This window comes from Mytilus trossulus, chromosome 10 (genome assembly GCF_036588685.1).
Source record: "Mytilus trossulus isolate FHL-02 chromosome 10, PNRI_Mtr1.1.1.hap1, whole genome shotgun sequence".
Classification (NCBI taxonomy): domain Eukaryota; kingdom Metazoa; phylum Mollusca; class Bivalvia; order Mytilida; family Mytilidae; genus Mytilus; species Mytilus trossulus.
This window is the reverse complement of record NC_086382.1, coordinates 42,838,823-42,865,421: the sequence shown is the minus strand read 5'-3', so window position 1 is coordinate 42,865,421 and position 26,599 is coordinate 42,838,823. Positions and strand designations below refer to the sequence as shown.

General features: G+C 32.5%; 2 protein-coding genes across 2 annotated transcripts in view; both read left to right on the top strand.

Moving 5' to 3' along the window:
* The window catches only part of LOC134687392 (nucleolar pre-ribosomal-associated protein 1-like), a 64,102-nt gene extending 53,238 nt beyond the window's left edge, over window positions 1-10,864 (top strand). The window contains exons 27-34 of the mRNA XM_063547649.1: window positions 114-210; window positions 779-1,051; window positions 2,883-2,989; window positions 3,685-3,828; window positions 5,759-5,868; window positions 7,995-8,156; window positions 9,362-10,134; window positions 10,745-10,864. Coding sequence (XP_063403719.1) covers window positions 114-210; window positions 779-1,051; window positions 2,883-2,989; window positions 3,685-3,828; window positions 5,759-5,868; window positions 7,995-8,156; window positions 9,362-10,134; window positions 10,745-10,806 — 1,728 coding nt within the window. The 3' untranslated portion in view covers window positions 10,807-10,864. The remainder of the gene's footprint in view (window positions 1-113; window positions 211-778; window positions 1,052-2,882; window positions 2,990-3,684; window positions 3,829-5,758; window positions 5,869-7,994; window positions 8,157-9,361; window positions 10,135-10,744) is intronic.
* Window positions 10,865-17,597: 6,733 nt separating this feature from the next.
* The window catches only part of LOC134687921 (uncharacterized), a 28,606-nt gene continuing 19,604 nt past the window's right edge, over window positions 17,598-26,599 (top strand). The window contains exon 1 of the mRNA XM_063548380.1: window positions 17,598-17,870. The gene's annotated coding sequence lies outside the window, so the exon portion shown is untranslated. The remainder of the gene's footprint in view (window positions 17,871-26,599) is intronic.

Genomic DNA, 26,599 nt, shown 5'->3' with positions numbered 1-26,599 from the left:
CCCTAAGTTCTTCACATATGGAAACATATTTGTTTGTCTAATAAGGAAATGAGGACAGGACAAGTATAACATTTTTATTGCATCATGGATAATTTATATAAATATATTTCCAGGCCTATACACTCCAGGACAGTACAGAATGTAAATCATCACCAGATATCTATGATCCATGTTTTATTCTACCTCTGTTCAGTCACATTTTATCTCCAGGTAATGGATGCTTTTTTACTTTTATACCTCATGCATTGACATTTTACATGGATTAAGCTGATTTATTACAGCAATAACTATGAAATGGTACTTTCAAAGAGATTTTGGGAATTTTAGATGACAAGGATGATTAAAAATACAAGTCTATGCTTTTACTCCTTAATGCTGCATGATAAGTAACAAGCTCCACCAAGGCAGGTGAAACAAAATGAAAATAAGATTTAACATGTAAGGGAGAAAGGCATTGATAAATACTTTAAATTCGAAAATTATTGCATGCATTTATCATTGTTATTTTTTAAGAATAAACAACATGTTAAGTTGATAATTGTCATACAGGGAAAGCTGCATACACATATTAGAACAAGTAGAATGTAATACTCATTGAGACACATTATTGGTATTTATAGAATTCTTGTAATGACTTCTTTATTTATACATAGTACATGGTATTCGAATTTTAAAGCAAACACTATTACTCATTTAAAGATGTTCAGCTTTATAAAATACACCAGAATACAATACAGTTTAAATTTGATGTCAGTATAATTTATTTCCTGTCCCATAGATCAATTGATTGACTGCAGAAAGTTCATAGAGAGAGGTTGCCTTGGCTATATCCTAGCTGCCTTAAGTTGCCATGACAGCACTATGCGAGGTGCTGCCTACTTTGTCTTAGATAATTTCGTACACCATTTGGAAGGGTCAAGATTCCCAGAGAAGGACCAAATATTGTATGTGATGCATCTACTTAGAAACAGTATAGAGAAACCAAATGTCAAGTTACCATGTATCATCACTGTATTCCTGGCCATGGCTGTCAGGCTCATGTTGAAAGCAGGTAGGGTTAAAAGAATTAACTTCAAAATGCATCTGATATCAGTGATTGCTGTCATATTTCAAATCTAGACCATTTCACATGGTAAGCTGATGTGGTATGTGCCAATGGGACATTGACTGACCAGAAAACAAAATGAAATAGGGGCAGGCAACTAAAGGTCAATCAGATTATTAGGCTAATTTTGAAAGCATTTTAAATTCTGAAAACTCAATAATTTTTAATTCAATCTCAAAAAATCGCCAGTCATCCCCATATTTCTGACCAAGGTGGTCAGGCTGCTGTTCAAAGCTATTAGCTATAGGGCTCTAAACAGAGTTGACCTAAAATGCACTTCCTAACATTATTATCAATATTTCCTTATAAAAATTTGTTTAACTAGTACCTTAAAGAAGACAGAGTTACTTTTTCATTTATATCTAATTTTGCTTGTTTAATAGAATTAAATGTATACTAAATGACTTTGAAGTTTTGTGTCACTGATCAAGAGTTATGTCCCTTGATTATCTTAGGGGAAATCCTATTGGATGATTGCCTCAACCTTGAACTGTGAAGTTTATCAACCTTTTTTTAACTCTAAAAATAGGTTTGACTTTGATGCGAAATTTATGAAATTTGATACATGTACTTGATTTATCCCTTCTTTTAGAGTTTGAAATTTAAGCACTCACTTGTTTTACTGAGATGAATGATGTGAAATTTCAATTTATCATTATTGTACAATGTGTAAAAGTTTAATTCTGCTTTGATTATAATCATGTTTATTATTTCTGAACTTACTTTTGTGAACACAAATGGTGAAAGAGCCTTACATAAGCTTGTTTCACAAATTTTTCCTTCTTTCCAAAATAGACAATAATTCTCACACCCAGAGTGTCAATTGGAGAAAAAGAAGTAAATATATTTAATATATGAACTATTTACTGTAATTCAGAATGTTATTGTGCCTTTTTACTCAAATTGTTAAATTATTGACAAAAATGCAAAGTATCTTATTGCGATTTAAAGAAATACAGCATACAAATCAAGCTATGAAACTTTAATTGCTAAATTTTATTTTAGTTAAACCTATGCCATCACAATATACACATTATTAAAAACATAGCATTCTAACATGACATCCTTCAAACGCATTGAGTACACACCCGTGGTAAAATATGAATATATTGCATTGGCTGTTCCGATCGTACTCCCACGTCATACGTTTTTTATGAATGAAGTACCCGACGTCATAGAATGATGACGTTATGATTTAAGATCATTTAAGCATTTTACGGGAAAATACACGCTTTTGATACCAAAAATCATCACAACAAGTAAACGTAAACAAACGATGCTAAAATGTGTATGAGCCCATTTTTTATATACATAGACGACATATGATCACATATAAGTGAGTTATCATTAGAATTCATCCAAATCTATCTAAATATGGTTTGCTCCGTTCTTTTACGCCAATCTAAAAGTGCGTTAATTTATGGGAACGGCATATAATGGCCTCCACCTAGAGCGCTTCGATCCAAAAAAATTGCCGTATTTGTCCTATTAGAATCGAAATAATTCATGGGGGCTTGAAAATATCTAGATTTTACCACGGGTTGTCCCTTTATACCAATATTTTACCCCTCGCTATCGCTCAGGGTAAAATATTTGTCATAAAGGGCCAACCCGTGGTAAAATAACGATATATTCAAGCCCCCATGAATTATTTCTTAATTAGAAAAAATATCTGATTTTACAATATCCATTCAATTGTATGACAATTAGAAATGAAATATCTTAATAAAGCCTACCTATAGCACCAATTAAACTGTATATGCCTCTTATGTTACAGAACAGCACATGTACCAGATGATTAACTCTTTCCTGTACCTTAAACCAACATTAGACATCTATAATGTTCCTGAGTTCTACAAACTATTCAACAGTTCTACATTAGAGGTATTTATAAACAACTGTTTTTATTTTTTTCTATTGTAGTTTTTTTCACTAGATCAGTTGATAACATCTTCTAATTAAAAGTTAATCTTGTGAAAACATTGGTCTGTCTACCACATGTCACCTTTCTCATATGGTCAAGCCTCAAGGTCTGCTTTCATGGCTTTTACAATTACTAAGCCTATAATATTGATATCTTCATTTCTTAAGTGCCATATTTTTGATAGCACTATGCTAATATTGTGAAAGTTAATGTCAGTAGAGATGTTTTCATGCAGTATAAGGTATTCTATTTGTGTTTTTATACTGTAAATTCAGAAATTATTGCAATGTTATTAGTATTGTAAAAAATGCGACAGGATTATATTCGCAATAGTTTAAATTAACATTTTGAATTTTTTTATATGAATTGAACAAGATTTATCTCAATATCACAAAAAGTCAAATCTAAATTCCGACCGTGTGAGGGCTGAAAAGCCAGTCAAGGTCGTTAAACACTTCCATATATATATAAATCTAAATTAACAAAATCACAATAGTAAATGCATGCAATAATTTCTGAATTTACAGTACAATATTTCAAAACAAAAAAGAGAATAATATGGAAACAATTAACTCTTATTTTATGTGTTATGCCAAATAAGAATTTTGATTGTACTCATGTCCTCAATATTTTTATACATATATACATATTACAGTATAAGGAAGAAAGAGGTTGGATTTTAACTTTATTATTGGATGGCTTGAGGGAGACAGCTGATTATAGGGTGTTTGAGAAACGTTACACCTTCAAACTTCTACTTAGTTTCTTTGATACTGCCATCAGTGATAGTAGTTCACAGGTAAGTAATGCATACACCAAATCAAGGGTCAAGGTTAATACATACACTCATTCACAGTTCGAGATTAATACATACACTCATTTCAAGTTCAAGGTTAATACATACACTCATTTTAAGTTCAAGGTTAATACTTGCACTCATTTCAAGTTCAAGGTTAATACATACACTCATTTGAAGTTCAAGGTCAATACATACACTCATTTCAAGTTCAAGTTATAACATACACTCATTCCAAGTTCAAGGTTATAACATACACTCATTTCAAGTTCAAGGTTAATACATACACTCATTTTAAGTTCAAGGTTAATACTTACACTCATTTCTAGTTCAAGGTTAATACATACACTCATTTCAAGTTCAAGGTTAATACATACATTCATTTTAAATTCAAGGTTAATAGATACACTCATTTCAAGTTCAAGGTTAATACATACACTCATTTTAATTTCAAGGTTTATACATACACTCATTTCAAGTTCAAGGTTAAAAAATACAGTCATTTGAAGTTCAAGGTTATAACATACACTCCCTTCAAGGTTAATACATACACTTATTTCAAGTTCAAGGTTATAACATACACTCATTTAAGGTTCAAGGTTAATACATACAATCATTTCAAGTTCAAGTTTAATACATTCACTCATTTTGAGTTCAAGGTTAATACACACATTCAATCAAAGTTCAAGGTCTCCAGGACTTTGTCATTATTGTGCTATATGAGCAATAAGATTTCAAAACAATAACTTTTAATCTGTGGCATCAGTCTTTTTCTGTAGTGACATAAAAAATACTCGAAAGTATATTTTGTATTTACTTTTGTAGAAGACAAATATGCATACCAACTTTATTTTGTCTCGAATATGTAATGAATTTTTGATATTTCTCAGAATTGGTTAAATTCCCAATCATCATGTTCAAACAACTTGATTAAACACTTTATTAAACTTGCATGAGAAAGAGACAAATTCAATATTTTGATCTAATAGACAATATACATTTTGTAAAAGAAATACTTTTTTTCAACATCAAACATCTCTGAAGGAAACTCCAAATGTGACTTTACCTTTTATTTATAAGGTTAACATTGTGTTTGATAAGATGTCTAAGAAGAAATAAATGTTTAACAGTATTAATTAAGGGAGTTCGCTTGTCAGTTTCAAAGTAATTAACTTTTCAAAACACTAGTTTACATTGATAGGGGATTAATATAGGACACCAAAGAGCAAAAAAAATATATAGGTCACCGTGCTTGTTTTCGAGATATTAGCAATTGAAATTTTGGCAGGAAAATATTCTCTCTTGACTTTTCAAAGCTTTATCATTGACATGTTGAAGTTATCAAAAACTGTTTAAAAGTAATTAAAATTTTATAAGATTTTAACAGATGGCTTATCATTATACATGTAAAAGATTTACCCAAAGAAAAATGGGGGTCATGAGGCACATTTTTTCAATCATTTAAATGGATAAAACCAGAGGATTCCGAAAATCTGACAAAAAATCCAAAACATGACAAGCCAGCTTCCTCAATAATATATTACAAAGATTGCTTAATAAATATATTTGATTGCTAACATTTTGTCTTTTATAAACCTCAATTTTTAGAAACTTTTTAAAATGAGGTTGTGTTCAGTGTATTGTTGACATACCTTAAGGATGTTTGACAGGACTTGCTACATGCAAAATTCCAAATAAATATATATGGGCTGGATATTCATAATACTTTTCATGTGTAATAAATGTGTTTTCATGAGGATATATATACCAAATTACTTGGTAAATCAGGCAGGCTAGCTGGAATTTTGAGCAATATTGAAATTGTTGTTATGATTATTAAAGAAATTTCTGTTTATATTTAAACTGCAATATCTTAGTCAAACCTTAAATATCCACAAAATGAGATCACTAATAGTATTGTTTTTCCTGACAGGGGCTAGTGTTGAAAATATTAAACAGAGCCTGTCAAGAAAAGACTGTGGCTTTGGATCTTACAAGAAACCATGGCATTGTAACTTGGCTGATAAATGCAATAAATACCAAGTAAGTTAGATTAATGTAACGGAGGCTAAGTTATTTAAATTAATGGAATGAAGGCTAAGAAAGAAAGATTAATGTAATCAACACTATTAAAGTAAGTAATGAACACTAAGCAAGCTAAATAGAGACAGCCTTTAGACTATAAAAGCATCTTATCTACTACTAATAAAATAACAATTGCATGCATGCATATTGCCTAGTATATTTTTGTCGAGCCTGCAACTTTTGTTGCAGAAAGCTCGACATAGGGATAGTGATCTTACGGCGGCGGCAGCGGCGGTGTTAGCTCACTTCTTAAAAGCTTTATATTTATGAAGTTAGAAGACCTGGATGCTTCATACTTTGTATATAGATGCCTCATGTTACGAACTTTCCGTCAGTCACATGTCCAATGTCCTTGACCTCATTTTCATGGTTCAGTGACTACTTGAAAAAAAAGTTAAGAATTTTTGTAATGTTAAATTCTCTCTTATTATAAGTAATTGGATAACTATATTTGATATGTGCGTACCTTGCAAGGTCCTCATGCCGTTCAGATAGTTTTCACTTGACCTCGACCTCATTTCATGGATCAGTGAACAAGGTTAAGTTTTGGTGGTCAAGTCCATATCTCAGATACTATAAGCAATAGGGCTAGTATATTTGGTGTATGGAAGGACTGTAAGTAGTACATGTCCAACTGGCAGGTGTCATCTGACCTTGACCTCATTTTCATGGTTCAGTGGTTATAGTTAAGTTTTTGTGTTTTGGTGTGTTTTTCTTATACTATATGCAATAGGTCTACTATATTTGGTGTATGGAATGATTGTAAGGTGTACATGTCTAGCTGACAGGTGTCATCTGGCCTTGACCTCATTTTCATGATTTAGTGGTCAAAGTTAAGTTTTTGAGTTTTGGTCTAATTTTCTAATACTTTATGCATTAGTCAACTATATTTGGTGTATGGAAATATTTTATGATCTATTTGTCTGTTACACAGGTTTTATTTGACCGTGACCTCATTTTCATGGTCCATTGCTTAGTGTTAAGTGTTTGTGTTTTTTCTGTTTTTCTTAATTTATTAGCAATATTTGTTGTATTGAAGAATTGTTAGATGTACATGTCTGCCTGGCATGGTTCATCTGACCTTGACCTCATTTTCATGGTTCATTGATCAATGTTTAGTTTTCTTTGGTTAATGTTGAGTTTATGTGACAGTTGTGATAAAGCTTTATATTTAGGTTTATCAACATAATATCAATGATTAGTAAAGAAGGCGAGACATTTCAGCGTGTGCACTCTTGTTAAAAGCCTTTTTATGTGGTCGTACTTTGGTCATTGTCGTCTGAAGACAGTTGGTTACCAGAAAATAACTTATTTAGTACAAGTAAATAGAAATCTATGAATTTTATACACAAGGTTTATAACTACAAAAGGAAGGTTAGGATTTGATTTAGGGGGTTATGGTCCCAACTGTTTAAGAATTAGGGGCCAAAATACAGCCCCACATAAGCATTTTAGTAGTTTCCAGACATTTAATAACTTATGTTAAAGTGTATGAATCTCTCTGAAATTATACCATAAGTGTCCATTTCACAAAGAGATGATTAGGGTTGATTTTAGGGGTTATGGCATCTTACCATTTAGGTGTTGGGGACAAAAAAGGGGGAAAACAAGGGTTTCCTGGTTAATGGACAATTAAGACAAATTTTAAAGCAGTTTAAAGGAGGGAAAATGGGGGGGATTGTGGGAGAGGACAATTTTTCTCACATTTCATATTTCTGAAATTGATAACAAATTTATTCAATTATTATTATATTCTATTTTAAAGGTCAAATGGGGGGGGGGTCAATTTTCTCAGCAAAGTATATAACACAAAAGCAAACATTGAAAATAATTTCAAATCATATAACCAATTTCTTTGATTACAGTTATTCTGTGTCAGAAACCTATTATGTTTGTCTAATATTTAATTACAATCCAAACTCAGACCTGTATCAAGTGTTAATATTGTGTCTTTTTTTGCCCAAACTGTTCAGGGTTGGACCTCTCCTGTCGTATCCAGCTACCCTCAGGAAAGAAATTTATTTAGCTTCTTATGTGCTTTAATTCATGAATGCTAAAGTTTTTTTATTTTGAAATTGTTTCAGTGATAGCAAAAGATTTGATATATTTACGGAGATTTTGTCTGGCCTCTGGACCATTGTTCTAGGAGACAAAGAAGAAAAGTCAGATACTAAAACCAGATTCCTGCCTACAGCATTCAGTAGGGAGATGTTTACAGCTTGTATAGATTTGTTGAGAAAGAACAGGTTTGTAGTTAAATTTTTAACCATTAAAAAAGGTTTCTTCTTGATTATCGTTTAGTGGTGTCTCATGTAAAATTGAGAATGGAAATTGGGAATACTGTAGAAACACTAATTTTTGTTGGGTTAAAATTTCGTGGTTTTGTGTCTTAATAAGATTTCATGGGGATTTAATTTTGTGGATTTCAATAAATGGAAGTGATATTATATGAATGTTAAATTTTCGTGTGGTTTTAATTTCGTGGATATATTCTTTCCATGAATTAAACGAAATTATATCCTCCACGAAAATTTCTGCTTCTACAGTGTATGAAAGAGACATTACCACCTTACCAAATCATTTTTTACATGATAGTCAAGTTGAATTTTCGTCACATGTTTCTCAGGAACTATACAATACAAGGATATCTGAAATTTAGTTTCAGTGTTCATATCAGTCAGCTTTACAATGGGGTGTATTATCAGATTCATCACTCAACAACTTTCTGTTCACCAAACTCTTGTATCATAAAAAGTAAAATCACAAAAATACTGAACTCAGAGGAAAATCAATTTGGAAAGTCCATAATCACATGGCAAAATCAAAAAACATAACGCATCAAAAACGAATGGACAAGAACTGTTATATTCCTGACTTGGTACAGGCATTTTCAAATGTAGAAAATGGTGGATTAAACCTTGTTCTATAGCGCTAACCCTCTCACTTTAATAACAGTCTCATCAAATTCCGCTATATTTACATGATGCGTTAAATAAACAGTTTAACAGGACACAAAAACATCTACTATCTACGAACACATGGATTGATTTGAGTGTCTGACGTCAGAAATTTTTTTTAACACATGATAGCCAAGTTGAAAATTTTCATCACATTTTTCTCAAAAACTAGGATACAAGGATTTCTAAAAATTTAATTTCAGGGTTTTTTATAAGTCAGCTATACCATGTGATGTATTTTCAGATTCATCTCTTAACATCTTCCTGTTTACCAAAATATTTTAACAGGGGCAACATCAGTGAGCAGTAGCTTGCATTTTCACTTGTTTTAAAAATTTTCCCCATTTGATATTACCATATATTTAAATGTTTTATTATAGATCATTCTCTATTAGAAACCTTTTAAACATAAATGCAACCACCGTTTTAGATTTTGATTCATAGTATTATTCGTTTTTGACTTTTAAGAAATATTGGTTTTTTTTCTGTTTTAGCATTGAATCTTCAGTAGAATCAGTCATCAAACTGTTGGAAACAATCCTGTCCATATTGCAGCATTTACAGTTCACATGTGACCAACTGAAAGGTCAAGGTTATACCTACATTGCCCCGTCATTGAGCTCCTCAGATGTTAAAGCCATTTCTCAACTGAAAAACACTTTTTCTTCAAAATCTCTGCCAGAAAAATTACCAATGACAGATCACAAGACAGCTGTCAAGGGAGATGATGAAGAAGATTTGGAGTCTAGGAATTGTCAAGATGATGGAGAAAATGAAATTCAAGACCAATCCCTGGAATCTGTTTCCAAAAATCTAAGCTTTTTGACACTCAAAATATTACTTTTTTGGAATCCATTTTGTGGTAAATCGTCAGTTAGTCAAATCTTTACTGTTCCTCTAAAACCCTCCAGTGATCAATGTCAAAACTGTCTTGATGTATTTACATTGATTATTGCTGAAATAAAACATTGTGATGACATGGACTTGATTTTCAAGACATTACAATGGATAAAGAAAAATGTTGAACATTTGATTATTGGTGATCTGATTAAAGGTGGTTGGGAGAATGCTAAATTGGAACACATGACAGATGGACTTGTACAGTTGTATGGTATTATCAATAACTTGTACAGAAATGGGAAATGCTTGGGACAAGGACAGAAACTGGACAATGCTACGCAGACTATTAATTCAATTCTACTTCCTATGACAAAGGCAGTTTATAAGGATACAGAACATCTGGTATTGACAGAATCTATAAGAAAAGGTAAAGTTAAACAAAATGTTTTTCAACTTGAAAGACGTTTTAAATATTTTATTTCAGACTTCTGATATTAAAGAGGTTGACGTTTCAGAAACACTCATTTTTTAGATTAGGAAAAATATCAAAACGATACCTTAATTTTAACAGGATATTGTGACGTAAATAAATTTGCTTTTAGACAACAAATATTTCCTTCAAAAAGCAACAAATTGGAAGATCATATATTAGTCAAAATATCATAAATGAATATTGAAAACATCTTTTAATCATTTAACAAATAGAAAGTTTTTCAAGCTACAACAAAAATGAGGCATTGATAAGCAATTCAAGTAAAATTTTCTATTGAAGAATTCACTTGAAATTGGAATCCTAATTGACTTATTTCTCACTTGAACAAACCATCAAGGCAGTACAATAATAATAACATACACCTGTTCTTAAAAAATGTACAACAGTGCACACAGGTTTTCTCCAGCACTCCGACTACCTCCACCAAAAAAACTGAGCGCCACGAAATAGCCTAAATGCGGTGCTTAAAAGTCGCGTTAAAACACCAAAAATCAAAAAAAATTACAGGTTTTGTTGTTAAGTTTTATTTTATTTGACTTTACAGATCACTCTACAGAAGCTGTGGCTATTGTGCTGAAGTCCCACTTCACAAGCTTGCAGACATGAGAGAGTTTCTTCAACAGCTTATCTTAGAAATATTTTATCAATAAATGAAACTTCTTAATACATTTGTCGGCTGTTTTTTTTGTAATGATAATTTTTCATTTTCAATACAAAAAGTCCAAGCGTAGATCAACTGAATGTCCATTAATATTCAAGGCCAGTAGTGTTTTGAATGGTTTTCAATCTTTAATGTTCTTACAAAATTCACATACAATAATTCTCTTTTTGGTCACTCTATAGCTTGGAATGTGTGAGCTTTTGCTATCACTTTTCTTATTTTGTCCATAAACTTTTGTTTTAAAATCTTCTCTTCTAAAACTGCTCAACAGATTGAAACCAACGTTCAAAACTGAGCAGCATGGCAAGTTGTTTCCCCCTGAAAAGTCTTCACTACTGAGCTAGATTAAAAATGTAATTTGCAAAAATAATCAGCAACACTCAGAGGAACTTATAAGGCCTCAAAGCCATGTAATCACACTGGCATATTTCACATGGAAAGTGATAAAGGCACTGGTGTTAGTGGTGTACCTCATGTTCTTGTTTATTCCTATTTTTGATAATTTGGGTATTTAATTAAGCTATCTGGGCGAACTAACAAATGGATTTCTACAAGCCAAAATTGTTTTTTAACCAGCCAAAGAGTTACCACATTACATGTATTTTGATAGTGCTTTTGATCCTTAAGGGAATTAACTGCTGAGATATAAAGGGGTGTGCATTAATAAAACAGTTATTATCTGGCATTTACAGGGATAACTAATTGACAGAAATAGAATGAACAATGTATATATAGCTTTATATTTCAGAGGGTAGAAGTCCTACATGCCTAATGTTAAAAAATTTCCTAATATCATATGGCCATTTTTCTCGACTCCATTTTCATGATTAATTTATTGATTGTTCCCTGGAACAGTTTAGTTGTATAAAAGACATAGGGATAACTATACAGCAACAACAATTTACCTCATTTCATGGACCAATAATCAAGACAAACTCTACTTGATTAGGTCTGTTTCTAAAATACTATAAGCAGTAGGTCAACTATTTGTTGTCTATGGAATGATTGTAATGGATAAATGTAAGTCTGGCAGGTTTCATCTGACCTTGAGCTCATTTTCCGTGTTCTTTGGTCTATATTTAATTTTTGTGTTTGGTCTGCTTCTCAACTTCTGTTGTAAGTTGTACATATCTATTTAGCCTATATCATCTGACCTTGACCTCATTTTCATGGGTGATTAGTCAATTTATTCTCTTTTAGTTTTGGTCAGTTTTTAAAAAAGGAAAACGTCAACTTTATAAGTTAAAGGAATTATTGTAAGGTTTACATGTCAGCCTGATAGGATTTTTCTGACCTTGACCTCTTTGTCATGTTTCGTTAAAAACGTTTTGTTAATGTGATAGTTAAAGAATTTCAACATATAATTAGTTGCCTCAACTAATTAATGTTATGAGCATAATACACAATAATTATTATCACAAAATTCAGACCCAAGTACAAATGAGAAGCATCTCTTTTACCCTACTTCAGTTATATTTTACAACTTTATACGATATGCAAGCAGGAGCATCATTTGTTTATTACCTGCTTTGGCAAAGTAAAAAGAGGTATATTAACCCCTTGACTTGATCCAACCTTCCGGTATCTCTTAAGGACCTTGTCAAAAATGTCTTGGCTTCTGAAAATGGGAATTATTTTCATATATTTTTGTTTTGCAGCATCATAATGTTGGTAATAACAGGTTATCAATTTTTTACTAAATCTGTGCAACCAAAACTTTGTTCAATATTTTTTTGGCTTCTCTGCAATAGAAAGTCTATGTTTGGTTTGCGGTTTTATATGGTTGAGTTATTGCTGGTAAGTAGCATTATCATGTGCCATACATTCACTTCCTGTCTGCTGATGGTTAGAAAATTTACAATCAAACTTTCGTAATAATTTTTCTTGGCTTCTTAGCAAGGGAATCATTTTATAGTTGAGTGCATATTATCATGTTGAGTCGTAGTGGTTAAGCAATTTGTACATTTGCAGTGGAGCATCTCTTTGTTTGTCAACGTCAGTTAAACAACTGTTTAAGTATAAGCTCAATCAATTGCTTGAGCAACCCATGCCGTTCATACCCTGTATTTGTCATGTTCAAATAAATCTCAAAATATGTACATTTCAATTAAATAAATTAATAAGATAATAACCAGTTGTGCGATAAATGTCAAAAACTATCTGAAACGCTTTTCTGACCACACTATTTCATATTCGTCTTCACATGTACATACATATTCTATATGCATTGATTAATTTAACAGAAGTTCTGTTTTGTGAAAGAATGATTACTAAAAAAACTTAACAAAAGACTTAACAAAAAAGTTATTTGGTTATATTAATAAGTAAGTCCACAAGCTGTGAAACAAGTAGATGTCACATATCATAAAAGCTGTCACTGACAGATGAACATTTAACAATACGATGTGAATATAAATGACATACAATTTACAATTGCTTCACTGTAGATCCTTCTATGGGATACTACAATTTTTGCGTATTTTCTCTTTAGTTTTTAGCTCACCTGGCCCAAAGGGCCAAGTGAGCTTTTCTCATCACTTGGCGTCCGGCGTCGTTGTCCTGCGTCTGGCGTTAACTTTTACAAAAATCTTCTCCTCTGAAACTACTGGGCCAAATTTAATCAAACTTGGCCACAATCATCACTGGGGTATCTAGTTTAAAAATTGTGTCCGCTGACCCGGCAAAACAACCAAGATGGCCGCCATGGCTAAAAATAGAACATAGGGGTAAAATGCAGTTTTTGGCTTATAACTCAAAAACCAAAGCATTTAGAGCAAATATGACATGGGGCGAAATTGTTAATCAGGTTAAGAACTATCTGCTCTAAGATTTCAGATGAATCTGACATTCCGTTGTTAGGTTGCTGCCCCTGAATTGGTAATTTTAAGAAAACTTTGCTGTTTTTGGTTATTATTTTAATATTATTATAGATAGAGATAAACTGTAAACAGCAATAATGTTCAGCAAAGTAAGATCTACAAATAAGTCAACATGACTGAAATGGTCAGTTGACCAATTTAGGAGTTATTGCCCTTTATAGTCAATTTTTAACCATTTTTCGTAAATCTTAGCAATTTTTAGAAAAATCTTCTCCTCTGAAACTACTGGGCCAAATTAATTGAAACATGGCCACAATTATCATTGGGTAATCTGGTGTTAAATTTGTGTCCGGTGACCCGGCCAACCAACCAAGATGGCCTCCATGGCTAAAAATAGAACATGGGGGGTAAAATGCAGTTTTTGGCTTATAACTCAAAAACCAAAGCATTAAGAGCAAATTTGACAAGAAGTAAAATTGTTGATTAGGTCAAGATCTATCTGCCCTGGAATTTTCAGATGAATTGGATCATCGGTTGTTTGGTTGCTGCCCCTGAATTGGTAATTTTGAGCAAATTTTGCTGTTTCTAGCTCACCTGGCCCGAAGGGCCAAGTGAGCTTTTCTCATCACTTGGCGTCCGTCGTCCGTCGTCGTCGTCCGTCGTCGTTAACTTTTACAAAATCATCTCCTCTGAAACTACTGGGCCAAATTTAACCAAACTTGGCCACAATAATCATTGGGGTATCTAGTTTAAAAAATGTGTCCGACGACCCGGCCAACCATCCAAAATGGCCGCCATGGCTAAAAATAGAACATAGGGGTAAAATGCAGTTTTTGGCTTATAACTCAAAAACCAAAGCATTTAGAGCAAATCTGACATGGGGTAAAATTGTTAATCAGGTCAAGATCTATCTGCCCTGAAATTTTCAGATGAATCGGACAACCTGTTGTTAGGTTGCTGCTCCTGAATTGGTAATTTTAAGGAAATTGTGCTGTTTTTGGTTAATTATCTTGAATATTATTATAGATAGAGATAAACTGAACACATCAATAATGTTCAGCAAAGAAAGATTTACAAATAAGTCAACTTGACCGAAATGGTCAGTTGACCCCTTTAGGAGTTATTGCCCTTTATAGTCAATTTTTAACCATTTTTCGTAGATCTTAGTAATCTTTTAGAAAAATCTTCTCCTCTGAAACGACTGGGCCAAATTTAACTAAATTTGGCCACAATCATCATTGGGGTATCTTGTTTGAAAAATGTGTCCGATGACCAGGCAAACCATCCAAGATGGCCGCCATGGCTAAAAATAGAACATAGGGGAAAAGTGAAGTTTTGGCTTATAACTCAAAAACCAAAGCATTTAGAGCAAATCTGACATGAGGTAAAGTTGTTATACAGGTCAAGATCTATTTGCTCTAAATTTTTCAGATGAATCAGACAACCCGTTGTTAGGTTGCTGCCCTTGAATTGGTAATTTTAAGGAAATTTTGCTGTTTTTGGTTAATATCTTGAATATTATTATAGATAGAGATAAACTTTAAACAGCAATATTGTTCAGCTGAGTAAGATTTACAAATAAGTTAATATGACCAAAATGGTCAATTGACCTCCTAAGGAGTTATTGCCCTTTATAGTCAAATTTTCACCATCATTTTCCACTGAAACTAACCTGACCAAGTTTATTATAGATACAGATAATTGTAAGCAGCAAGAATGTTTAGTAAAGTAAGATCTACAAACACATCACTATCACCAAAACACAATTTTGTCATGAATCCATCTGTGTCCGTTGTTTAATATTCACATACACCAAGGTGAGCGACACAGGCTCTTTAGAGCCTAAAGAGCCTCTAGTTTTGTTATTATCTTGAATATTTTGTAGATAGAGATAAACTGTAAACTGGAATAATGCACAGCAAAGTAAGAACTAAATATAAGTCAACATGACCAAAATAGTCAATTAACCCCCTAAGGAGTTACTGCCCTTCATAGTAAATTTTCAACAATTTTCACAAAATTTGTAGATTTTCACTAACATTTTCCACAGAAACTACTGTTAAAGATAGAGATAATTGTAAGCAGCAAAAATGTTTAGTAAAGTAAGATCTCCAAACACATCACCATCACCAAAACACAATTTTGTCAGGAATCCATCTGTGTACAATGTTTAATATTAACATAGACCAAGGTGAGCGACACAGGCTCTTTAGAGCCTCTAGTTTTTATATAAAAATAATTCGCAATTATAATATACAGGTTTCTAGAAAATGAAATAAATATTGAAATCATGATGTACAACTATTTCATTTCAAAATATATCAGGAAGAAAGAAAAAATAATGACCGCTCTTAAATTCTAATGTTAACACATCTTTTGGTTTTCTTTTCTGCGTTAACTGACCTAGTTTCGAAATAGCTTTAATAATGATATATCTTATTTAGCTTTTAGAACAATAATGGATACATTCCCTTTTATAGTTTATCAGTGTTCTGTTTTTCCATCATGACCAAATGCTTTGGTACTACTATATTGTAATAAGATACCTCGTATTGATATCAAACGTAACATAATCCTCACTCAGCATGAGACATAAGTATGTAGTATTGAAATATGAGACACATTTGTCCAGATATTTAATCAAATAAATACTTATTTCTATATATATATGTTTGTGGCTCAACATCCTGTCCACAAGTTAACAAAAAAAAAATTTCTGTGACGTATTAAATTTATATTGAGATCCATTGTGTTACATCTTGTGATCAATTTTATTTGGCAATCGCCAATGTCAGTCAGCAGGGTTAAAGTACATCAGTTGTTCGACCTGTTAGTCAAATGCGTTTTGTTTAAATATACTTTTTCACTCTTTTGGTCTTTTGGAAAATGTTGTTTGTGCTGTTTTTATACCCTTCTACAACGAAATTTGTTTGACATGCACACGTATAAAAATTGCGGTTTTTATCCAACGCAGTCATAGGTTTGAACGTTGTTTTCAATTTAGGCTCGTGTGTATATATATATACAACTCGTCTAAACATCAACCCAACAATGTTATATATATATATATATATATATTTGAAATACTATTTCTAAAATATTTTTATTGTATAAGTATAAACCTAGATGTTTCATAAAAAACGTGGAATTTGCAGGTAACATAAACATAAGAACTCAACATATACCGCCATTACACTTACTAAAGAGGAAGTAGTATGTATATTACTATAGGGTTTTTGAATTTTTTAGGGTTTTTACCATATTAGGTAATAACATGATGATATCACATTTTTTTCACCTGTCGTACATGTTAACATACAAACTATAGAGTTTTCCGTACCTGTTGATTCAAATACTTGAGCGTTTGACAAGATGATGTAATAACATGTTTTACTATCACGTTATACGTAGAAAACTCTCAAATGTTTGTCACTGTAGTACATGTTACATTACGGAACATTTACATGGTTCATACCACAAGAGGGGTTTGATTAATGATTTCTTTGCTATAGAAGCATAATTACAACACAAAGAGAGATCAAATACATCCCGACAGGAACAGTATACGGTCAAATAAAGTACAATTACGTCCAGAAAATGACTTACATGTTCTTCCTGTTTAAGATCATTTCATATTTGTATTCGGATTGTACGACAGAATATATTGGTAGTCTTTTATTAACAGAAATGATATTAACAAACGTGTGTGTAGTCTAATATTAATTTTTTTCCATGTTCAAATCTTGAATTTTCTTACGGGTTCATACAATTTGAAAAAGAAAAATGTTAAAAGAAAAATATATTTTATATAAACCTTCTTTTCGAAGGTATACACATTTATTTTGTGTATTCATTTTGACATTTAGTGCTATGTAAATATATTTATATTCTTTTTTCATTTTATATCCAAATTAATTTTGAGAAATACTTTTTCTTTACTTGTACATGTAAAGCCTAAGGGTTAAAATTGTTACACTTTATCCTGGGATTATATTCTTTGGTTCTCTAATTAGCTAATTGGTAATGTAACAACCATGTCATTCCATCTTCTTACAGTACTTTCGTGTATTTGACCAAAATTCCAGACCAACAAACCTCCTTTTCTATCTATAAAGAACATATTAATCATCTGTACTTCCTGTTTAAAATCATTTCGTTCTTGGATTTCGGACTGTGCAGACGTATTGAAGGTTAGTTAAAGAAAACTGTTTAGTTTACTAAGAGCATTTATTTATCAAGTATTCAACCAAAATATATTGACATCTGAAATATTTATTTTTATGATGTTCTAAACTTTGAATTCATAAAAACAAAAAAAATGTGAAATATATATATTTATATACACTTTCTTCTCGAGCTACAAAAAGTAAAATGTGCAAAAATAAAATGATACAAGACAGATATTTATTTATATAAAATGTCTTCTCGAACTATATAAAGTATATTAATAATTACTATTAGATTATTTTTCCTTCATTTAATATCTAAACTAATTTTGATATAAACATTTTTTTTAATTTGTATCGCCTTAGGGTTTAATATGTTGGACATGATCAGGTGATTATATCATTTGTTTTACTAATTAGAAAATTGTTACAAACATGCTATTTCTTAAAGTTCCTTCATGTTCTAAACCAAATAACGACAAATCCAAGGAAAAAGACCCTTCTCTATCTTCATAGAAATTGTAAATGATTTGTGTATACATTAGATTATTTTTCTAAATTATTTCATTAATCAATTATTTTTTTTTTTATTTTTATTATTTTTATTATTATTTTTTTTTTTAAATCTAACTTATTTTATTTCAATTTATAATTATTTGTTTTACTTTGTAATTTCTCTCTCTTTCATTTATACCATGTAAAGGTTCCGTATACTAACATGTACTACAGTGACAAACATTTGAGAGTTTTCTACGTATAACGTGATAGTAAAACATGTTATTACATCATCTTGTCAAACGCTCAAGTATTTGAATCAACAGGTAAGGAAAACGCTATAGTTTGTATGTTAACATGTACGACAGGTGAAAAAAATGTGATGTCATCATGTTATTACCTAACATGGTAAAAACCCTATAAAATTCAAAAACCCTATAGTAATATACATACTACTAGAGGAAACTGGACCTACCATCGCTGTCTTGAATAATTTAACTTTATGAGTGTCCTTTTAAAAACAACTGTATATTGCTGGATCCTGAAAGTGCTCCACGAAACCTCTTTCGAAATTATCAGATCAGATGTAGAGGTTACAAAAAGTCAAAAGATCGTTTTGTGTACATACAATTTAAGAATCATCTTATAAATAAAACGTTTGACTTTTTAATACTTTTTTACTTTTTTACTTTTTAAAAAATTCCTTATTCCAAACTGAAAGAAAATTGAAAGAGTTGGTATTGCTTTGTTTCGTAAAAAAAGAATGACCAACGTAAATACAAGTAGTTTGTCTTAGGGAGTTATAAATCATACTTTGTAAACAATTACTTTGATTCAAACAAATGAATATCTGAAACTGACATCAATATGCTTATTTCTTGATTGACAACACATTTGTAAGGTTTGAAGGGCGTTTTTTTTTTAAAACAAGCTATCGACATTCCAATGGGAGCCAACTGTGCCCCTTGTGTTGCCGACTGGTTCCTTTTTTCTTATTGGGCTGATTTCATATAGAAACTTCTTAGGAAAGAACAAACTAAGTTAGCAATATCCTTTAACTTTACTTTCCGCTATAGGGATGATTTTCTCACTAAATAATTGATGACTATCTGAACACATCTATCCCATCGAACTAGCAATAAAGAATACTACAGCCTACAGTTAAGTCTACCCCATATCTTGATTTACTTTTGGAAATTGACAATGAGGGTCGGGTGAACACAAAATTGAAAGATAAGTTAGATGATTTCAACTGTGCATCTGTGAACTTTCCATTTCTATGTAGTAACATTCCAGCTGTGCCTGCATAGGAAGTACATATCTCCTTATTGATACGATATTCCCTTGCTTCTCTTTCCTACAATGGATTTTCTTGACAGAGGCTTGCTGCTGTCAAGGAAGCGTTTAAACCAAGATTTGAAAGCAACCCTTCCTTTTTTAACCGATACAATCACTAGTTGATGGATCGTTTCACAGGTGAAATCAGAGATATGTTCCATATGTCGTACTACAATCCCGCTCCCTTTTCACGAATGTGACCCACCGAATTAGACTATTTACACGGTTTCTAATAACTGGAGCAACTTGTGGCTTGTGACACATGTGGAACAGGATCCGCTCATCCTTCCTGATCATCTGAGATCATTTGGTGATGCTTGTGCTGCCAAGTCTTAATTTTTCTATGTTGTGTTTTGTATACTATTGTTTGTCTCTTTGTCGTTTTCTTTTGTAGGCATGGCGTTGTTAGTTTATTTTTTATCTATAAGTTTGAATGTTCCTCTGGTATCTTTCACCCCTCTGTGGTAACTTTTAATTCCTAACTCTTGATATTAAGTACTACTTATTCCTAAATTTTAACAGTATTTAAAGAATTGTGTTTTTATGGTAGATCTTTGATTGTTTCTGTTAGATCTATTCACAACCTTTCTATCAAGTTCGTCAGGTTTAATAAAAAAAAAAACATAACTATGTTGTGCCGTAACACCAGTGTTCCAAGTTAGGAGAGACTTAAGCGATGGCAAACATGGAGACTAGCGCCACGTTCTTTATGTGCCTGTCAAAATCCAGGAACCTACATTTCAGTGGTTATCGTTGGTTCATTTTTGGGATATGAGAGGTCGTTAATTTTCTCATTGGAATTGTTTCTAATTACTTTATACTGTACGATATATGTATAGCTTTTTTTGCTGAAGGTTATGATGTTGCCTGTGATTGCTTACACCCCCTTTATTTGAAACTTGGTAGATATTGTCTAATTGGCAATTATACCACATCTCCTGACTTTAATCTAAATTATTTGAACCGACATACGTGATTTGGAACTTGACATATTGTTTAGACACATGTCAATTGTTGAACACTACATTGTGCCTCAGATGGGTCTGTGCTGTTTTTGTCGTTTGATTTGTATCTTTTTGGCGTATAATTCAGATCTCAAGCAGGTCCAGTTCCGTCTGATGTAGTTTTAGGTCAGTGTATGAAAAATAATAATTAAAAGGGTTGGTGAGAGTAGATTACTGCTTTTCTTCCAATATATTCAAAAGAAGATTAATCGAAACAAACACGTACAAACTTAACGAATTATGGTTGACCTTTAACCTACTAATAGTGTTTATTGGCACATACCTGAATATACACCTCGTTACATTCGATTTCAAAATAGTCACATAAAGGGCATTAGTCGTCATTAACAACTACTAAGGTTTCAGACACTAGACATATTTTAAGAAATTCTTTTTTTTTTTTTATCTTGTATTACCCCAAATATATATAGGCAACAGTAGTATACCGCTGTTCGAGAGTCATAAATCGATTGAAAGAAAACAAACCCGGTTACAAAAAAAACTTCGGGAAACACATCAAACATAAGAGAAAAACAACTAAACAACAGAAGCATTAAAGTGCAACAAAAAAACAAACGACAATGACAAGATTTAATTTGTACACTTGATATCATGAAGTTTTTAAATTAAATAGAAGCACTTTCTTTATGATAATTTGATTTAATTTATGAATTTACCGTTCACAAAATTTTGAAGTTTCTGAAATACTAAGGCTTTTCTACCTCAGACATAGATTATTTTAGCTGTATTTGGCAAAACTTTTAGGAATGTTCATCCTCAGTGCTCTTCAACTTCGTACTTTATTTGGCCGTTTTAATTTTTTTGGATTCGAGTCACTGATGAGTCTTTTGGAGACGAAACGCGCGTCTGGCGTATATACAAAATTTAGTCCTGGTATCTATGATCAGTTTATTGAAAGGGCAAAGTGTATACAAAGTTGTTGATTGACTAACTATGCAGTAATTGCTAGGTCAGCGGTAGATTCAAGGGGTCGAAGAGGGCATACGCACTTGTTTGGAACTTATGATGTTGAGTTTTTTTAAAATCATAGGAATAGTTTTATGGAATGACGCCCCTGTGTCACTGAAGCAGGTAATGCACAACATAGCTGTTCCGTTATACAGATTATCATGATATAACGGCATTATAATTAGGTAGAACGTTATTGATTATCTACATGTATGTTACAGATGAATTGTACACGTAAGTTCCATTGGTCACAATATTAAATGAAGACAACAGTAGTATATCGATGTTCAAAATTCATAAATCGATTGAGAGAAAAACAAATCCTGGTTGCAAACTAAAACTGAGGGAAACACATCAAATATAAAAGAACAACGACACACACGGAAACGAACTATAATCGTAGGCCTTACTCGCCGTTCCTTTGTCCACCTAGACAATCGTACATTTACCTTATTATTCAAGGCACTTGTAAGACCGAATCTGGAGTACGCAAACAGTATAACGTCACCCTACAGGAAGGCTGACATTACTAGTATTTAGAATGTGCAAAAGAGAGCGACCAAAATGCTGCCTACAATGAGAGACTTACCATACGAAGACCGCTTACGAAAACTTAAGCTTCCAACCCTACGTTTCCGCCGCTTGCGAGGTGACATGATAGAGACGTACAAATTATTGACCGGGTTATATGACACAAGAGTCACAAGTGGTCTGCTAGAGATGCACAACACAACAAACACAACAAGAGGCCACTCGAAGAAACTTATGAAACACCGAAGTCGTCTGGATCTCAGGAAGTACTTTTTCACCAACAGAGTAGTAGATATATGGAACAGCCTCCCTGAAGAAGTTATTTCAGCAAAAACTTTAAACACTTTCAAAAACAGATTAGATAAATTTTGGGCCAACCAACCATTAATGAATGCTTTTGAAGCAGAATACGAAATTCTATCCGGAAGTGAGAAACGAACAATTAAATATAACGATGAAGTAGAGCAGAATATATTGGTGCAACAGTGCCAGCGTTCTGAAGATCCATAGGTATCCATAGGTATAATATAACAATGGCCGTTTTCCTAAATTAGGACAGGAGTGTGTTGTTATCAACAATTCCGTCTTTTTTTCATTACCGGATGTTGATGAGGTTCATGTAAATCCTTCTTTGGCTTTTGGTGAAGTATGTTGGGTTTCTTTCTAATGCACGCATCAGTCCTTGATTAACCATTCTGGAATGTCTGCTTTTATTGGACAGGATTTATGTATCGCCCCGTTGTTCGTTTGATATTACAGTCTGAGTGCATGGACACTCTTCTTTAATAATTCGTTTGAGTTCTCCTTCATATTGTCCCGCTTTCGTTTCAAAATGTCCTCAAGATATTCTTCCGCATTCGTTTAATAACACACTTTTCCGATATTCAGGATTTGTTATTGACATATATATTTCTCACGACAAAACATTTTCATATCTTTTATCTATTTTCTTAAAAGTTATTTTCATAAATATATATTGATGAAATTAACATATAACAAGTGATAAGGAATGTTATTTGTGTGTTTGCAAACAGGATGGTGAGAAGCGTCTAGTGTGCTGATGTCATACACTTAAGGTGGTATGGGAGTCTAAAATAAAAATGATAGAATTTGTTCATACTTTGTCAAAATGTAGTATCTATTGATACATGTTCAAAAATATTATAAAAATAATAGGTCACCGTGCATTTTCTCAAGCTACAGGTTGTGACAAAATGACAAATTTTGTATGGATTATACAGGAAAAAACAATATTTTGTGATTAGAAACTAAACAAAATGATAGAATTGTGAAATAAATTAGGAAAAGATTGCTTTCATACAATGCTTTGAGAATATCAAAAGAAAAGATAGGGTCACCGTACGTTTTTACCGGCTAAAAGACAAAATAGGAAAATTTCATGAAGAGTCCTTCAGAAAATGCACTGTTTTAGAGTTAACTCCCCTTAAATTGCAAATTTGAAAATATTAAAAAAACAACCAAAAAAAATCTACACTTGAAAAAAATATTAATATTCATAAGTTATATTCTTATAAATTGGTTCTTTTAAATGAAAATTCACATTGAAAATCTGCATTCCTGCATCAAATTTGTCTAACTTGATAGAAAATATGGACCTTAGACTCTCTGTTTTTTACAATCCAAGATGGCGAAAGACACCCATACCACCTTAACACTCACCATCAGCTGGTCCACTTTGTGGACGAAAAAAGATCCTAGTGAGTCAGCCTCTCCTGCTAGTACAAAGCCTCTACACCATCAAGACTCTTGCAATGCCTCCTCACGGCAATAAACGGATACTGGGGTCTAGTATCTCAGGCTAATTTGCAAGGGATCTCAGCGCATCAGGGGCAGTAGAGATGCAGAGTGCTGACCCAACGGCAAGTGGATACGCTCTGGCTTCCATCAACCTTGCCCCAGCTATGGGTTAAATACCACCACTGCCTTATTGGTGACTTGGGAATAGTAAAGGCTATGGAAGTTAATCCAAACAGAAAATTCGGGTAGATTGAACTCATTAGCAACATCAATCGTCTAAGGGACGGAAAAACCCTAAAGAACAACCCGCCCTTCACGTAGAAGGTTTAGCTTAAAACATTTGTAAAACATATTACGTTTCAGAAACGACTACATAAGAAAACCGTCTTACTCGTCAAAGGCTTGAGATAGAGGTAAAAAAAACAACATTTTCCCCCTGTGTCCCCCTTGTGACGAAGTGGATTAAGTCAAGTAAGTCAAGTCTAAGTGCATGGTGTACACTCTTCTTTGATAATTCGCTTGAGTACTCATTCACGTCGTCCTGCTTTGGTGGCAAAATGTCCTGAAGATATTCTTCTATTGATGAAATTAATTTACAACAAATGAAAAGGAGTGTTATTTTACACTGGATAATATACACGTACTTATACGAAATACGTTCGGGTTTCAGTCGAAACGCAAGTCACGTAGATAGGAATGTCAGTTACAACATAGCACCGGAATGAATCAAGGTCATCCGCTTTAAAAAAAAAATTAAAAAAAAATCCACAGTATAACATAAATCACCAAAAACCAAAGAAAGGATTAACATGAACCTTATCAAAATCCGGTAATGATAGCTGGTTCTCCGGAAGAATAAGAAGTACGTATCTCTTTCGCTAGTTACATTCTTCGTGTTACACAATCCAAGTACAAATACGGTGATAGCACTCATTTTGTTCATGTAACAATCATGAGAAACAGAACGGAATTGTGGTTAACACTGTGATAAATGGAACTTACGAATACATGGTCATCTGTCACATAGATAATGCCATTTATTTGACTTATTTAAAAAAAAAAGAAGATGTGATATGATTGCAAATGAGACATCTATTCACAAGGGTTTATATGACACAAAAATTAACAACTGCATGTGATCGTAAGGCTTTTAACAATGAGCGTAGCCCATACAGCATTGTCAGCTATAAAAGGCCAAGTAATGAAAAATATAAAACAAAAAAAAATAACGGCATATTTAATGTACAAAAACAATTTTCGAAAAAAAATATGTAACACAGCAACAAACAACCCTCACTGATTAACAGGCTCCTGATTTGAGAAAGTCACATACATACAGAATAAGGCGGGGATCAAACATGTTACATGTTTTTGTTTATGTTCAAATATTTCAAATTGTTTAGTAGTTATAATTTACCTGAACACATGGTCATCGCATATGCCATCTTTAAGAGGGAATTTACACATTAAATATATTTTCATGATAAAAGGTGATATTTTTATTAACATATGTAACGTTTTCTTTGAACGGATCATTATGAAAAAATAATCGCTTTTAATTGGATCTTAGACATGTTATATAATAAAAACTAACAATATTTTGATATTTCATGTAAAGAATGAAATAAAAAACCTTGCTAACAATTTATACACAGCAGGAGATAAGTGAAGATTATCCCTATGTGCTTTAGTGGAATTAGAAAATGGAAAAAAATACATTAAACCTACCGTCGGAAACTTGTAACGTAACATTTTTTAATCAATCTATTCCCCAGCTGAATCCTGCGATTACTTTGAGGAAATATTTTGTCACCTCTAACTGCTGTCGTGCAAACCCAAATTACATTCTGACATGTTTTAACCAAATGTTGTAAATAGAACTGTACGTTCTCAACATAATGTTGGTCTGTTAGGGCTGGTAGAACCATATCATGAATACCAGAATTAACCACACATACATTTGGCAAGTTTGTATTGAGATACAGAGAAAGAGGTTCTTGCATTGTATTACCAATTGTCGACTGAATTTCGACATCTCGTGCAAATTCATCTGAGATATATTCAATCTTAATTTCTCCACATTTAAAAAGTCCACTGCTACATCCAGAACAATCTGTACAAAATGGGTGTGTCAATCCATTACAGACAGGCCCTTCTGTACTAGAGGGTTTAGTTCAATTAGAACGTTTTTGTTGACCCAAATACGAGATGAGGTTACATCGATGAGTCTGTTTTCGAACTTTGCAATGTTTCTTTTTTCACAATATAGCCTTAAACAACCTCTTCATAGTTGAATCACCCAGAAAAACCACTGACTTATAGGTTTTCTTCCAAAAATAGGATTTTACAAAGTTGGTACAATTACGGCCAATGCAAGAATGGAACGGTACTGTATCCATCTTTGACTCAGTCAAATGTGTGTTCCACTTCAATTTATTCAATAAGTGGTCCAATTTTGATTCAATTATATCATTATATACCTCAAAATATATCATAAAACACATCCCTGTTATGATAATAGCAACTTTCAGTTTAACATACTGGCCTTTGTCCATTTTATCCTTAGATGTGTTGAGAAATCGTGTGACTTCTCAATTTACCTACAAATACGAAGATAAAAATTAAATAATTGGTTGAAACAGCAGTATGGCTCGTCTT